Here is a 16,039-nt window from a genome sequence, read left to right on the forward strand (position 1 = left end):
AAGTAATCCGCTATCTCAAACCATTTCAAATATGATGATTTGGCCCTGTGAACCTAGTTTTGAAATGTTCGTTAAGCGTAAACTGTGAATAGTGAAAAGCCATCCACACTCAAGCGTTGCCCTCGCGGCGTGTGGAGAGAACGGAATCAGCGCCGAGGATCCTCAGGTGACGTATTTACTGCCACAATAGCCAGATGGTGCCCGGAGCATCTCTTCTTCACCCGGCGGTGGTGAAGCGTTCGTTCACACACTGCACACCAAGTTCACCGCTCATCTAAAGGCGGGTTCTTAAGTGCGGCGCATGATCCATGTTCGACACAGACACCAGCGATGCTGGTGGTGGCGGCGAAAAGCATTTATTTGGCTATATTTACAGAGAGGTGCTCGGGGAGAGGCCCCTAGTGGGTCTCACCCCTTACAATACAAGGCGGAATCCCTCATTCAGGGATCTCGTTGGTTTTGACCGCTGCGCAGGTCCGTCGAACCAGGGCCTGTTGGGCCGATAGTTCCTAGCAGCCGAACAGAGCCCCCTCTCAGTCCTCTCGAGTAGGGGAAGGGGTTATGGGGAGGAGAGAGGGATTTTTCCTGCATGTTCAAACCATGTGGATGGTGTCGACCATCCACATGGTCGACACCATCCCCCACAGAATAAGCAGCGGCCGTCAAAAGAAGGATTAAAGTGCTTGAGAACCACCGCGCATAAAAGGGTGTTAGTAAAGAGCCTGAGGAGAGTTCGTTAGCCAGCTTTGTGCACTCTCCTCATAGGAGCCGGGTATCTGGAGGAATAGTCTTCCTTTACATGGTAGCAGAACCAGTGATGGAGGTTTTCTCGGTGTTTCTTCACAATAACTAGACCATTATATCTGCCTAACCGGGCATTCAGTGGGCAGCTCAGATAAGAGGTTGGAGTAAGCACGACGTGCAATACATTCTGCACTGAAAAGCAAACCGAATGCGCTTGCCTAGATACTGGATCGTTTATTAGGTATCCATTTCTAGCAGAGCGTTTCGGTGTTGTAAACGGTGCTATGTCAGAGGTATGTTGTCAGCAAGGTGAAAGAAACTGAGGGGTCTGATTGTACGAATATGGGTAAATTTAATCTTGGAATAAAATTAGGTGCAGTTGAAAGTTTCTTCGCTAGTCTGGTGCGATTTTTTTCAACCAGCCCTCAGTGTGCTCCTTTTGCAGCGCAGAACAGAGGGCGCTCTGCAAAGCGAGCGCAGCCTCCTTCATGACGGATTCGCCTTCATTCTCTCGCTGCGCATAGCGCTAACGAAGAACGAATGTCACGCAAGGGTTTCGTTAGTTCGTCCTCACCTAGAGAGTTTTAGATGAAATGTCGTCGCTTTGAAGACTGAATGCGGATATCTCTTTGACACTACGCCTAACTGAACGCCAAGCGCGATGGTCATGGAAACGCGACGTAAAAAGAAGCGCAGCGTTCAAATACTTTCTGTATCATCCGCAGCAAGTGTAGAAGGCCCCCCGCCCCCCCCCCCCCCCCCCCGACACACACACACACACACACACACCTTGCATTGCTTTTTCCTGAAGTTGAATGTAAAACAAGCACTAAGACATTGGAAGCCAGAGGAGTGATAAAAATTTCCTGTCTTTATGAAATTTATCTGAATGGTTAATGGAGGAAATAGACCGTTTGAAAGCAAGCACTGAGTGGAAGGGAGAGTGGGATGTTTGAGAGGTGATCTGTTGGTAGCGTTGAGAACAGACGATGGTTTTTTTCAGTTGTGGCTGACTAAGAAGGAGGCACATAATGGAATGTAGAATATTGCCGAGGGCTAAAGCTTTGGAGTTGATTCGCCTGATTTTCTCTTAGGTCAGCCTACCGCTGGGCTACGCGGCGCGCGAAGTGGGTAACTGATTGACAGGAATGAATACCGGAATTCACGGCATCTTTATGAAAGCGTTCATCAAGATGGATACCCAGGACTCTATAAGATCCAACCCCAGGAGTAGAGGTGTGATTAAGGCGGAGGGAGATGAGTGAGTTGACGAAACGCTGATGGGAAGTGTGTAAGATAAGAGAAGCTCCGACTTCTTTGGCGATGGTTGTAAGTGAGCCTCGGAAAGATAGGGGGAGATTACATTCAGGCCTGCTTGGAAAGTGGCCTTAATTTCTTCATTTTAGCCCCGTGTGCACCAGAGTGTGATGTCATCAACGTAGGAGGTATAGAAAACGTGAGGAATGTCATGAAGCTAGCGAGCGAGTGACGCCATGCCCAGGTCAGAGAGGGTAGGGGATATTACGGATTCTTGTGAAGTACCGCGGGTGCGATTGATACGTAGGAGGAAAATTGTCATCGTCGAGCCGAATCCGAGCCGTACGATTTGTAAGAAAGTTTAGAAATTAATTATATATGTTTTGACCACGCCGCGACTGCTGAATGGACTTCAGAAAGCTAACATGTCTGATGGCATTGAAAGCTTTTCGAACATCCACCATGATGAAAATGTGTTTCAGGAGAAGGAAGAGATCCTCAGCGAAAAGGTGTAATCTAAGATGGGCATAAAAGTGGTTCAGCACCATAAATATCATAGTTTTACATATGCATAAATTATGGGATTTGGGGCAGTGGCTCAAAGGCAGCAGGTTTGTGCGCTTTGGAATTAATACAATTACGCATGGCTTCCCCTACCGTAGAAGTCATCCGGAGGAAGTCAATTCCTGAAAGTCAAGGAACTGGCTTTCTTGAGGCCTGAATATGAAATTTTGGTGAAGTATATTTGTTTTAAGTCGAAATGGCAAAAGGTGCCAGAAAGCTAAAAGGACGGCGCACATTGCATAAAAAGGCCATGACACACGTCTACGCCAGTAGCTAGCTCTGATTGCAGCCACTGCATTGCCAGCCTGGCATGGAAGCGAACTAGCAACCTCACGATTTCCTTTTCCAGAACTGGTGGTTTTATCAGTTTTCATAGGCTTTAAGCTCATGCATACAGCTTTGGTCAAAACTCTTACAACCAGTGGTTTGTTTACTTGCCCTGTATTATAGCTCTTACCGCCTCCTCAGTGATCAAAATGTTTTAAAAGGTGACGATTAAGGTTTTTCCTCTCTCTCTAGAGTTGAAAATTCGAGCTTTGCATAAGCTACCTACTTCATGGCTGAAAATCAAATTATATGCATCGAAGACTTGAGCAAGGGTAGCCACTTTCCTGGCACCTCCTCTGCTTTCCGTTCAGCACGAAAAGCTGACATAGTGAGTAGGTACTGGGGACCCCGACGAACAAATCTACGCATTGTAATAACCTGCTGAGCGGCGGACAGATGACGCCTTGGAAACCGAGTTTCCTGCAATATGTTCCTTCGTTGGTGCGGGCTGACATGAACCCCAAGATGAAACGAATTGGTGAAAGAAAGGGTTGCATGCAAACTAGGCTAATTCCCATTACATTCAGGGCACACCAAGGCAATAATTATAACATAATAAAGACGTCGCCGTATTTAAAGAGAAGATAAATTGAAAGACCTTTCTGCCGAGTAGGATCGGCCAGTAGACTGCACCGCTGAAGAATGCTTTTTTCTTGCTTATCTCTGGTTTGTACACTGGGACAAACCCCTTCACTTATTTAACACGGTTGATAGGTAGCGACAATGCCAAAAGGGAACACGGCAGCGCGTGGCCCTCTGCCCTTCGCGAAGCGCTGGCGCTGAGACCCGGCGATAATCGGCTGCAAAGGCGCATGCGCAACAAGCATGGGCGGATGCTCTTTTCGCGCATGCGCCTGGTGCTGCCCATTCTAGCCAAGTCTTGGAAGCAGCGCTTCGCGAAGGGCAGAGGGCCACGCGCTGCCGTGTTCCCTTTCATATCGCCGCTACCTGTACGCTTCCTGGAATGCTCGGCAGCGCACTCAGACATGATTGGATTCATATCCGCACAAAAAGCGCTATTCTAAGCCGCACAAAAAGAGGTCTAAGCAGCGGTGGTTCTTATGTGTTACGAGCACACTTCCTTTATTGTGTTTCTGACATGTACAAACAGTGATTACGTAAATGTTTACAGGACACTGTCATGCAAACCTGTATAGTTAAGATGGGTTTCAGGATGTTTATTGAAACCCAACAACCGATATTTGGAGTCTGGCTTCTGCAAGTGTCGTCTTTAGAACCTCTGTATGCAGGCCAAGTACCTTACAATGCGGCCAGTACAGTCTCTGATAAACGTTACTTTATTTACGTGAAGTTTGACAAACAATATTCATCTAGGAAACAAGCTCCTCAGCACAGAAAACAAACTTACAAGCAGCGTTAGCACACTTTGAAATTGAAACTCAAATTTCTGCAGCAAAATACATGTTAGTTTAGCATGATAGAGTGTCAGTGCTGTTTGGAGGGGGCATCTTTTGAAATCTGAAAAAGCGACCGTACAAATCGCTGACGGCGTATGAACGATCCAGGGAAACATAGTGGCCGCCGAAGAGCACGCTGGCATACATCAGAGTTACGGCCCTTTTCTCGTAACCCAGCAGTTCGAGCGAGCTATTATCCCCCCGGTGCCACATCGTGCGGCTTGCGTTCTTGAAGTGCTCACTGCCACGCCATTTCAACTTCCTGAACTCTCTCATGATATTGACAGCGGGGAAAACGTCGTCGAGCTGAGCCGTATAAAGCAGTACATGTCTGTTGTTAACAACGTGCTGCAATACGCGCTCGTGATCCACAAAAAAATCTTCTGCAGCTAAGGCAGCTGCGATCTGCGGCCTAGTACCATCCAGCGTCCTCGAAGCACTAACGTGAATTCTTTTCTTAAACTCTGAGCTGTTCGCGTAACCATAATATGCATAAGTTTCCTTGTTCCTCTGAGCCGTTATAATGCTTCCGTGGTGTTTAAATCCAGATAACATTTCAAATAAGCTCTCATTCCCTGGGCTACGTAAGTTTAGAACAGTCTGGCTGAGCAAGTAAGCAGCCAAGGTATAGTTCTTCTTTGTCTCAACCAGGTATCGAATTTTTTTAAATTGTTCTGCAAACTTTGCCATGCCTTCTTCGTCTAGCAGTCCGGTGTAATAGAGATAATCAGTGGAGTCGATGATATCTAACAGAGGAAACAAGAATCCGACACCCAACATCACCCCCTTGAGGTGGAAGGGGACACTGTCTGGTCTCTTTTTCAATATCTTGCTTGCCGCTCCAATGGCTGATCTCGCTGAAAAACAAAGAAATAATAAGGACACATTTCTCTGTGCAAAACAAACGCAGGCTACGAATAGTAAGAGTTAGCTACGCAAAGTCTTATTCCTAACGCTAGTGTTCCTTTATGGTGCGACCCAGTATTACCCGCCTGCAGGCGACGTCAACAGATGGTGTATGAATGATGTAGCAGTGGGGTTTGCTATATTATTGTATTTATTTGAAAACTGCGCAGCGTATTTTGCGCCTATCTATAAAACTTACTGATTTAAAATAAATGGTACGGTTTCACTGCTTACATAAAAAAATAGGTTCAAGATAAGTTGGCCCGTGTGTGTATGTATTGATCAGGCTCACTTTGTTAGAATCACATTAAATGGTCCTTGCATTCTGGGGAAAAAAGTAGTTTTTCGGGATCATTGCACTACTATCCGCTTCTATCTCACTTTCTGAAAAAAATTATTTAAAAAGCACCTCCAAGGACCGTTCGTCCGCATCCGCTTGTATAAGTAATGCCAGAAACCCAGTAAACCCAGAAATTAATGCTACATCGTACAAGACAGACAATTCATCTGTGTTTTTATTGCGTATAAATATTATAGACCTTTATTGGTTTCTACTGATCCTCTTAAAAAAGAATTGTCAAGCAACATTAAAGAAAGAGAGAGGGAGGAGACCGCACCACTACGCTTTGCCGGGCTTGAGGCCAATTTAAGATAAATGAAAAGGAGCCAAATACTCAAAATAGAAAAGAAAAACAATTTGCACACAAGGTGGAGGGGCTAGAACAGCAAGAAATCAGTAATCACTGCGTTTTCTTGGTCTTAGTGTTTAATATTGAACATAATGTATAAAGTACAGCTATAAGGGAGAACCAACAGCAAAGAAAATCTCTAACTATTCGCAAAACATGCTTTCTTCGCCACCGTACACTTATAGGCGACTGTACAGACATATATGTTACACTTAGTGAGCAGAATAATAGGCAGTTAAAAAGCTTACCTCCGTAAGACTCCCCGGCGATGAAGAGATCTTTTCCTTCGTTCCCTGGAAATATGGTGGCAAAGCGACGAAGAAATCGCAAAATGTGGGTGGAGGCTTCAAAAAGTGTTCCATTGTATTTCCCCTTGCGGTTAAAGCTGTACCCCGAACCAACGGGCGAGTCTAGGTAGAGAATATCCCCGTAGTTAAGAAGTGTGTGACTCCTGTAGTACAGATGTCCGGAAGCGTTGATTCCCAGTGGCCCGTTCTCGAGGAACTGTCCGAACAGCGAGGATTTCCCGGGTCCACCTTGCAGCCACAGGAGAAGTGGTTTTTTGTGTGAATCCACCTGCAGGTAGGCCACACAATTTTGTTAGATTGAACTGGCAAATTTCTGACTGGGTCTATAGCAGTGGTAGTAACTTCAGTGCAGTTTTTATTGCGAAAGCAATACTGCTCGCACTTTCAAGCCTTCGCGAGACCCGGCCCCAGTTACGTTTGACCTTTAGCGGAGTGAATATGGGCGACCAACTCGCTCCTTCAGATAGCCCGGCTGCAGTTACACCGCGCCGCGCACCTGTGGCGCTACTGCCGCTGTGACGTCATACCGGCTGTAGATTATGGGCGACCAACTTGCTCCTTCAGAGAGCCAGGCTGCAGTTACGGTGTGTGTTCGCCGCGCTGCGCACCTGTGGCGGTACTGCCGCTCTGACGTCGTACCAGCTGTAGATTATGTTTTCTTTCTATCAGTCGCAACAACATCAAAAAACAAAATATAAAAAAATACTGAAGACGCTTTGAGTCGCCGCGCAGCGGCGGCCGGTAGCTACGCGTGACCTGTAGACGCGGCGCACTGCGTTCCTTCAGTTGGAGGCGCTGCGCTTTTGCTTTCGCAACCTACAAGGGTTAACAAAAGTTAAGGCCCCGCCAATTTTTTGTTTATTCATTCTAACCTAGTGACATCCACCATCTAGAATAAACGGAGGTCCGTTATCACATATATTAACGTTACGAGTTCACGAGAACAGCGTGAACTAAATGGTGCAATGGCAAGTTAAATGGCCAAATGAAACTGACACCCATAAGCACTGCGCGTCAACAGAAGCCAAAACGCTTTATCCTGCATTTGCTCCTCTTGTGACTAAATGAAATGAGTGGCATACTCATGGTAAGCAAGCTACTGTTAGGTCTCTATGGCCGTAATAAATTCCTTATCACCGTAGCAGGACCCGTAGTATGACCTCTGGTGACCAGAAAATTCAAACAGCGCTAGACAACAGGACCAGAAAGAGGAGGAGACAAACACGGCGCTGAACTTCCCTCTTTCTGGTCCTGTTGCCTAGCGCTGTTTGAATTTTCTTGCCACCATGGCACACCAACTCGCCCAATCTGCCATCCTTCTATAGTGCATGACCACTTCACTGGCCAATAGGAAACCGAGCTAAACCCCATCAGGAAAAGCGCCTGCAGCGCGAGCTAGAATATTTCCTTGGTTGGCCAAATGAGCTCAAGGGACACGCGACGGCAAAATCAAGTCATGCAAAGTAGTACGAAATGAAAGGACCACCAGTAACTTGGAATGCGTATGTGCTTGCTTGCCGCGCATTTCCTCGCCACCCGACTATAGCACGCTAGGATAAATTTGGGGCCATAGATCCTATGTTTCGTTTACGCATGCGCTTTCTGCTGATGTGACACGACAATAGCACACGTTCTCTCCGCATGTAGTGCCGAAAGACAGTCACTATACAGTGCAGTCGACCGTTTTCATTCTTGCGAGCGACCGAGAAGACATACTCTGACTATGGCCGCAGTCATCGTTTGCTTTGAAGGCCTGCCAAGAACTGTCTTAACTCCTTCATTTCCTTCAGACCTACTAACTTCATTTCCTCTTAACTGCCTTTTCTTCTTCACCGTTAAATTCCCCCCTTCCTTTCCCCCAGTTCAGCATAGAAAAACGGGCACCTTCTCACGTTTAACCTCACCGTTATTCCTTCTACCTCTCTCTGTGCATCTAATGGCTACTCCGCGGCCTTCGATGAAGTGACGACCTCAGTTATTGTTTTTGCAATTATATCGCTGCCATCAACAAAAGCAATAAAAACGTAGGCGTACAAGACCATCGCCTATGAAGTGCGTTCTTCAGCAGTACTTTGTGAGTGCACTTTCCTGTGAACTGCGCTGCCCGCTAAGGAAGCAGCTCCTTATTCGTATAAATTATTTATATCGCATCAAATTAATTTAATAAAAATTGTCAGAAGCGAAATAAAGACATGGAGACAAAGTCTTCTCAATAACGCATTGCAGCTAGCCCACGGAGAAGTGAAAATAAACTACATTTCAGTGAAAGCAAACACCCACCGGAAAAAAAAAAGTGAGAACTCGTGTCAATCCAAGCGTACTGCTTTTCATCGTTAAAGTATAGCATAGGAAAAGAATCGGGTGGTGCAATGATGATGATGCTGTTGATGAATCCAACAAGTGACGTGGCTAAGGAGCATACGCTGTCCAAGTACCCGCTGTGCATGAAAGTGCAGAGGACCCTTCATGGACTGGAAAGCGGCTCTTACCATAGCCATGGTGATGCCACTGTTGTCTCACTTTCCGGCCATATCGTAGTAACGCAATATGCCCCACAGAATTACCCATACGCGTGGGGATCCGCCCCACATGATCACTCCGTTACCTTCAGTCATTAATAACGAATGGTCGTCCTGTGCTGTTTCGCATGCAGAGCCGTGGCGCCTCTCTTTCGTTTCAGTTCTAAACAAAGACCACGTACGGGTCCTGAAACGTTGTCTGTTTTTTTTTCTTACCATCGGCGAGAGTTCGTTTATCCTGTTAAAAATGATAGAACATTTATTTATTGTTTTGGTACAATGTACACCAGCACTCGAAATGCGTCGGTAATCTTGTTTCGCATAAAAGGCCACCGAGGTGGCTCAGTGGTTGAAGTTCTGGGCTGCTGACCCTAAGGACGCGGATTTGGTCCCGGCCACGGTGGTCACATTTCGATATAGGCGAAATGCTAGAATGTGCGATGTCAGTGCACGTTAAAGAACCCCAGGCGGTCGAAATTATCCACAGCCCTCCACTACGGCGCCTCTCATAGCCTGGGTCGCTTTGGGACCTTAAACCACTAAAAAACAAAAAACATTTCGCGTACACACTGCCTATAGGATGTAACTACCTGGTGAGGCCATTTTCTGGAAAAAAAGACAAAAAACTTATTTTCATTAATACCAAAGTAATTAAGAAAATCGCACGCTACAGCTGTGACAAAGTGCGGGCAACTTGCGCTATTCGAGTGCAGTGTTAGCCACTTCTTCCGGATGAACGAAACACTAAGGCCAATTTTTCTAAAGCCTTGACTGCACCAATTAGCGCAGCATTTTTATCAAAACGGAAAGTGCAGAAAAGTGTGACTAGAGTGCATAAGCAATGCTTACCTGCGATTTGATGTACAAGAAGAACAGGAACGAATTATTCTCGCTGCTGTTCCTGTGGTCAACGCTAATGAATCCGGAGAAGGCTACGAGGTCGGCACATGGCTCCGGCAAACACACTCTGCTTTTCTGTCTCTTTGCTCTAAGAACTTCTTCGAAGTCAAAGTCGCTCGAATAAAATATCAAATCTTCAGAAGGGCCTCTGAAAGATGGTACGAAATCGATGAACAACCCCACTGGCTCTCTTTTCTTTTTTTACGGCAGAATTCAAGCTTGCCGCAGTCTTTCATAACTAAAAAAAAAAACCTTGCATTAGTATTTTAGTGCACTAGCATGCGGTTTACGTCTTTAATAGAAACACGGAAAAATTTGCTTAACACAGCGAAAACATTGCCATAGTTAGGAAACAATGCCAGTCTCTGCGACATCCGTCCCTTAGCACACTCGCGGCATGTGATACCGGTACCCAGTGCTGAATGCACAAATATCTGCAGTATCAAATATCTGCAGTAATAACAATGCCATTACCTTGTATCGTTGTTGGACTTCAACTTGAGAACCTTTAATGAAGTATCTCGACGTACTGTCTTTGACAAGAGTAACCAAGCAAAGGGGTTTGATTCTTAGCTGGGCAGCGGAGCACTTACGGTACCCGTTAAGCTATCAGTCTGCATAAGTTGTAGAAAACCCTTTCGAGACCAAGGTCTCGAAAAGGTCGAGACCAAAAGGTCTCGAAAGGTCTCGAAAGGTGTGGAAAGGTCTCGAAAGGTCTGAAAACCATTGGTGTCACCCCGTAAGAGGCGAGGTTTTGTATTGCATGTACCGCTGCGCAGACCAGCTGTTGTCTGGGCCGATGCCTTTTATCGGCCTTTTTTCACACGGCCGCTGTGCGCATGCGCGCCTCTGCACCTGCAGCTGCTCTGGTTGAAAACAAACCGCCAGTTCCTCTGCGCTTGCGCTCCGCATGTTAGTAACGGGCGCATGCGACAGATGGCGGCAGCTGTCAAGCAGACACACGCCTTCGTTTTCAACCAGTAGCCGAAGAATTTACGCCAATCCCCAGAGGGCGCCACATTTTGTGAAAAAGTTGGATACATGAATTCCGGTCATAATAATTGTATTCCTTCCTTTCTGTGCAATAAAAAAGTCCAATTTTAGGCTAGCACACCCTTTCGATGGCGCCACTGTCCGCGAACAATAAATTAAGGGCGTAGCGGTGTTTACAAAATTGCGCTTGCTTACCGGAGTGGAAAATATGTGCTCGTAACACACAATATAAAGATGAGACAGGGCGATTGATATTAGCATAACAAATGACGTAGGCAGCACGTGCATGTATGCGTTTACGTTTCTGACCCCCTTTCGCCCGCAACACCTCAGTCACTCCAAGCTGTTTCTCTTGCTTTATATTCGAGGACCGAACAAGCATCAAAATAAAACCTTGCATTTCGGGCAGTCTTGCACCCGATTGATTCTGTGAACATGAGCCCACTTTTGTGACCATGAGACCACAAATTCAGTCTCTTGTCAGTCTTAGCTGTGAGCCTCGCGAATGATTGTGTCATCCGATAATTGGCACTCGTAGCCGTGATTCTCAGTGCCTTTATGGCTTCTAGCGAAAAGATAAGAAAATTTAGACCTCACTGTTGTGACAGGTGTCTAAGCTTTATCTAGGGCTGTAACTTCGATTCTCGATTTCAAATACAGAGGGATAAAAAATTCTCGCGCCAGGTATTCGCTCTCCAGATTTAAATCAAAAATACTGGATTGCATATATGAACAAACAACTGTATAATGTCCCGCAGAACGATTATTGTGTTCTGCGCTCAATTTTTCATTTAAAAAGGTCGGTTATTTAGTAGTTAGAAGTAGACGTTTTCAAACTCGGTTGTCCTGTGAAGTGTTTTTGAAAAGAGCCTATCAAATATTTTCTGCACCACACGTTTTGGACTAGACCAGTCAAAATACATATCTTAAATTATACTTTTATCAGCTTATTAGAGGCACGAGTTACAACCAGATTCAAGGTGTCAGTATTTTTACGATTACTAGTCTAAGTATCGTGAACCTTAAATTTTTGTTTTTCTTAAGGGCTGCTGAATTTAGGCACACAAATTTCAGAAATTTCAATTCTGCTATATGCATCTTAATATCTACATTTATACGCATTTGAGGTCTCGCGTCGGAATTTCTTGCAACAATCTCTAGACATTATTTGCTTGTTCACTGCAACAAGTTTAAGCCAGGCAGCCTTAGCAGCATCGGAATGACAGTCTTTATCTGCATTTCGCTTCCTGCGTATATATACAGAAACTGCACTAAAAATAACTTTGCTTTTGTATGCCGCCATAAACAAGATTGTGCGAAAGACGAATAAAATTAGGGGTTGTGAACGGCGGTACAGTTCGTCTGTGGAAATAGCAAGAGACATGGACCTCATTCACCGTTACAATTTGTCAATGTACAAAAATATTCTGTTCGATTCGGCAATGCTGGGCGGGCTCGTTTTTTGCGACGATGCTGATTCCACACTGCGTCTCATATATTGCATCTAACTGAGCTTCCTTTCCAGTTGTTTTAACGCTCGTGTGATTTTATGTGTACTTAAACTAGAACTACGTAGGCTGTTATACTTTTTTCATTGTTAAGACACATTCATACATTTGATCTGAACATCTGACACGCAATATCTCAAACTGGGTGCTACCGCTAGACGTCGTTCTGCGCGCTGCGGAGCGCACACGGCACGGAGTTCGAGCGCTCTCAACACGTGTGCGGGTGACTACACATGGCGGTATGCTGCCCAATTTTCTCTCACCTTTTCTCGATATATTTGCAGTGGGGTTTTCCTCCAAGGGCATTTGGCATCTCTGTGCATTGTATATGGGCCAAGCCAAAAGCAAGCAGCAGAAGAAACCTAAACCACTTCGAGAGTTCCATCATGGACTACGACATGCGGTTACCGCAAAGAAGCGCCGAATGCGCCTTCGTGCGCACATCGTCTTTTAAGCTGTCGTCCGAAAAGGTCAGCTGCGATTGTCGCGAAAATTGCGCGTGACATATCAGAACATCCACAGCGGGAGTGATGTTTTTTTCTATGGTGAAAGAAAACGGATTGTTGTACAGATGTTACTTGGTGTGCTAGGAGTCAAGCCAGGAATGTTCTTTTGAGGGGGGCGTTTTTTGCTAATGCCCGTCCAGCCCTCTAGCCATGATAAGATCAAAGGTTATATGCTCGGCAGTTTTTAGCGCAAGTAATGCACTCGTGGATCCGATGCTTTTACGAGTGGAAAACCTACTGCATTCGGCAGACAGTCAAACTTGGTAAAATTGATACCGTAAAAAGTTACATGAAGAACATGGGCTGCGGCAGCTGTTTTCAATCAGTTAAACTTTTGGAATAAGCTGGTCATAAATTCCGGAGAACATACTGAAAGGACCACAGTCGACATGAAAGCCTATGCTTCCATACCTCCAATTTTTGGGCACCATCTTTAAAGCAAGATAGGTCATGTCACGAGCAATGCACCAACAATTTCATTAATAAAGGTACATACAGCCTTTGTCAAAAGTTTAGAGCCCAGGGGGTTTGCTTCAAAGCACTATCGTTGCGTTCCTGTAGCACTCATGGCAGTCCTACGCATCAGAGGGAGAAGGACGAAAAATCTTCCAACCTTCAGGAGATTTGGAACGCTGAGCGCGCATTACGAGCATAGCAGTGTGGCCCAGAAGCATACCCCCTGGGCTCTAAACTTCTGACAAAGGCTGTACATGGCTTTAATAGAGTTATCAATGACATTATCACAGTTTAAAAAATTACCCATTTATTCCGCCTTGTGCAGCTCCTCGGGTGATTTCCGCCGCCTCTGTGGTAATGGCCGGAGTACATTAGCTAATTAGCTATTAGCTAACACCGCGGGCATCTCAACGACCGCGGTCAGAAGTTTCTGCCGGTAATCGGCCAAATACAGGCGACGCTGTACGCTCAGCGTCAGCATGTGAAGGCTCAGGCGCACAGCCCCACAGCTTGCAGGCTGCAGTCCTTGAGCGGATACTCTCGTATTACAGCGACATCTGTTAAACGCCCAATCTTCGGTTTCGCGTCGTCGTCGTCGTAGTATGTTGTAGTCGTCGACGTAACCGGTGGGTACGTTGCCATTGGAACAACTTGGAGGGTGGTTACCGTGGAAGGAGGGTGTAGCGAGTGTAGATGATATCATATAATCAGTAGGGAGAGTATGGGAAGAACTTAGGAATGAAGTACGGTCCACCTGCGGCCGCTGCTGCGAAGTGTGCCGCCGAGCAAAGGCTCAGCGGTGGCGCTCCGCGGCTGAGCGGTGAATTTGAGAGTATGTGAGGGAAGCTCAAAAGAGCATCCTAGAACTATACAGATATGAAGCCGCTGTCACATTCTCTGCGTCCACATATCGTAACATGTGAATACCATTACAGCTGTCGCTGAATCTCGCATTACACAGTGGTAACCGTCCTGTCAATTTTAATCAACTGGTCAATAAATCTTCCTTTTACCTGTGCAGCAAAAACCATGCGGTGTTGGTGCTGCAGCGAAATGGGAAAATTATTAAAGTTCTTGCATGCATCCCACATAATGAGGTGGCAAGCAGCAGAAGAAAAGAATAACAGCAAAAAAGAAATTGCACGATTTTTGCGGGACTTATTTCTTGCAGAATAAAAGCAGTAGAATTATATGCACACTTCACACAGAACATTCAAAAAGGAGTGATAATAAAAAGACGGATTCAAGCTAGAACAATTTTCAGATTAACAACCAATATAGATCGTACAAGTGTGATATAAACAGTAAATAATATTAATAACAATTTGTTGCGAGAAAAGGAAACGAGCATTAAGTGTCTCGTCAGGTTGGGCACGTAGCCCGTGCTAGGTAAATGAATAGAAAAAGAAATGAAGGATGGAGCAGAAGATTTTGGAGAGCAAGAAGCGCGGTAAGAAGACCTCGGAAACACCTGGTTTTTAGAGCGAAAGCTCTGCTCCTCGAGGCAAACACTCAAGGACAAATGCGGCGCGCTTTTGACCTTCAGCCGACGGAGCGGAGGTTGGTCCTGTGACGTCACGCCACGTGACCCTCTGCGGAGAGGCATCGCTGCTGCGCTCACTCGGAGCCTCGCCGCTGCTGTACCGCGTGACTAGCTGCTTCGCCGGCGCTGGTCGCTCAGCCTCGCCATAGATGAAGCGCGCGCCGGTCCGAGCGTGTCAACTCTTCGCCGCAGGCGTCATGCTAACCATGCTTAACAGAGCTTTCGCTCGAATAACTAGGCTCAGGTCATGCTTAAACCAGCCTAATTTTTTAAACTCCACTGCCATTGCACAGCACGTGGACGTCCTTTTCATTTTGTCGCCATTGAAATGCCGCCGCCACATTTGGGATTACGCATCGGACTAAGCATCCACCGGTCATGACCACCGGTCCATCGCGGTGGTACGTGGTAATAGCCTACTAGTACGAAACGTGGCTACGACAGCTCAATGGCTTTGACGGTGAGCCGCTGTCGCGCGTCTATAGTGGACAAGCAAACCATTACTTTCTTGTGGTTTTCATTATCAGTGAACGCAGTGTCGAACGAAGGCTGCCAGCGTTATTGAAGAGCCGTAACGCCCTTTGCACTCGCGTCTCGGTTTCGCAGTGCTATAGGCTTCATGGGGAGCCCGTAAAGCCATCCTATTTCATTGTGACCCGCAAAGAAGTAGGGACAGGCATTTCCTATTTATTAGTGTGATCATCATTCCCAGCATGTTTATTCTGACTTCAGCACAAAGGCCCCTCCCATTCCTCCTAAGGTATCCTCGTCTGGCGCCCGCTGCGACCATACTATCCCCGCCACACTGTTTATTCTTGGGTCAGCGTGGTCGCTCAGTGGTTATGGCGTTCGGCTGCTGACCCGAAAGACGCTGGTTCTATTCCGGCCACGGCGGTCGCATTTCAATGGGTAGAAATGCTAGAGGCCCGTGTGCTGTGCGATGTCAGTGCACGTTACAGAACCCCAGGTGGTTGAAATTTCTGGAGCCCTTCACTGCGGTGTCCCACATAGCCTGAGTCACATTAAGACGTTAAAACGCACAAAATCATAAAATCAAAGTATATTCTTGCTGTAAGAATCAGCATGTAATCTTATGGGGGCATACCGGGAATACAAAAAAGCGCTCCCTCTAATCGAAACCTCTCCGTACGCACCACCTGCAGTCGACAGTCTGTAGACGACCTGTTGCCCAAATCATCTAAGCGTCAGAAACTAGGAACGCGCGCTTATAGCCTGAAAATTCTTCTGCCAAACAGGGCAGTTTCGTCCGGTGAGATATTGTGGGAAAGAGGTACACCGGTAACATCAGGTGGTAAAAACCGGACGGTATGCTCCAGAAAGCTTCCCGGTAACATCTGACGTAGTCGAATCCTCACACGGAGGTTTGAACGCTTAAAGGTG

At 46.2% G+C, this 16,039-nt stretch overlaps 1 protein-coding gene across 1 annotated transcript; it reads right to left on the reverse strand.

Moving 5' to 3' along the window:
• Nucleotides 1-3,957: 3,957 nt before the first annotated feature.
• LOC149335871 (venom serine carboxypeptidase-like) lies at nt 3,958-12,578 on the reverse strand. Its single transcript, XM_089552415.1, has 4 exons — nt 12,397-12,578; nt 9,582-9,780; nt 6,154-6,481; nt 3,958-5,167 (listed from the first exon to the last, which is right to left on the reverse strand). The coding sequence occupies exons 1-4, from the start codon at nt 12,519-12,521 to the stop codon at nt 4,323-4,325; spliced, it is 1,497 nt and encodes a 498-aa protein (XP_089408541.1). The 5' UTR covers nt 12,522-12,578; the 3' UTR covers nt 3,958-4,322.
• Between the last annotated feature and the right edge of the window lie 3,461 nt (nt 12,579-16,039).

Source organism: Amblyomma mixtum, chromosome 7, assembly GCF_055824585.1.
Source record: "Amblyomma mixtum isolate Tamu chromosome 7, ASM5582458v1, whole genome shotgun sequence".
Lineage (NCBI taxonomy): Eukaryota > Metazoa > Arthropoda > Arachnida > Ixodida > Ixodidae > Amblyomma > Amblyomma mixtum.

Bases quoted from the DNA above. Each gene is read 5' to 3' on its own strand.
- LOC149335871 (XM_089552415.1), bottom strand. From the start codon at position 12,521: ATGATGGAACTCTCGAAGTGGTTTAGGTTTCTTCTGCTGCTTGCTTTT. The intron at 9,781-12,396 runs GTGAGAGAAAAT...ACCATCTTTCAG, and splicing joins TGCAAATATATCGAGAAAAG to AGGCCCTTCTGAAGATTTGA. The intron at 5,168-6,153 runs GTAAGCTTTTTA...TTTGTTTTTCAG, and splicing joins CGCCGGGGAGTCTTACGGAG to CGAGATCAGCCATTGGAGCG.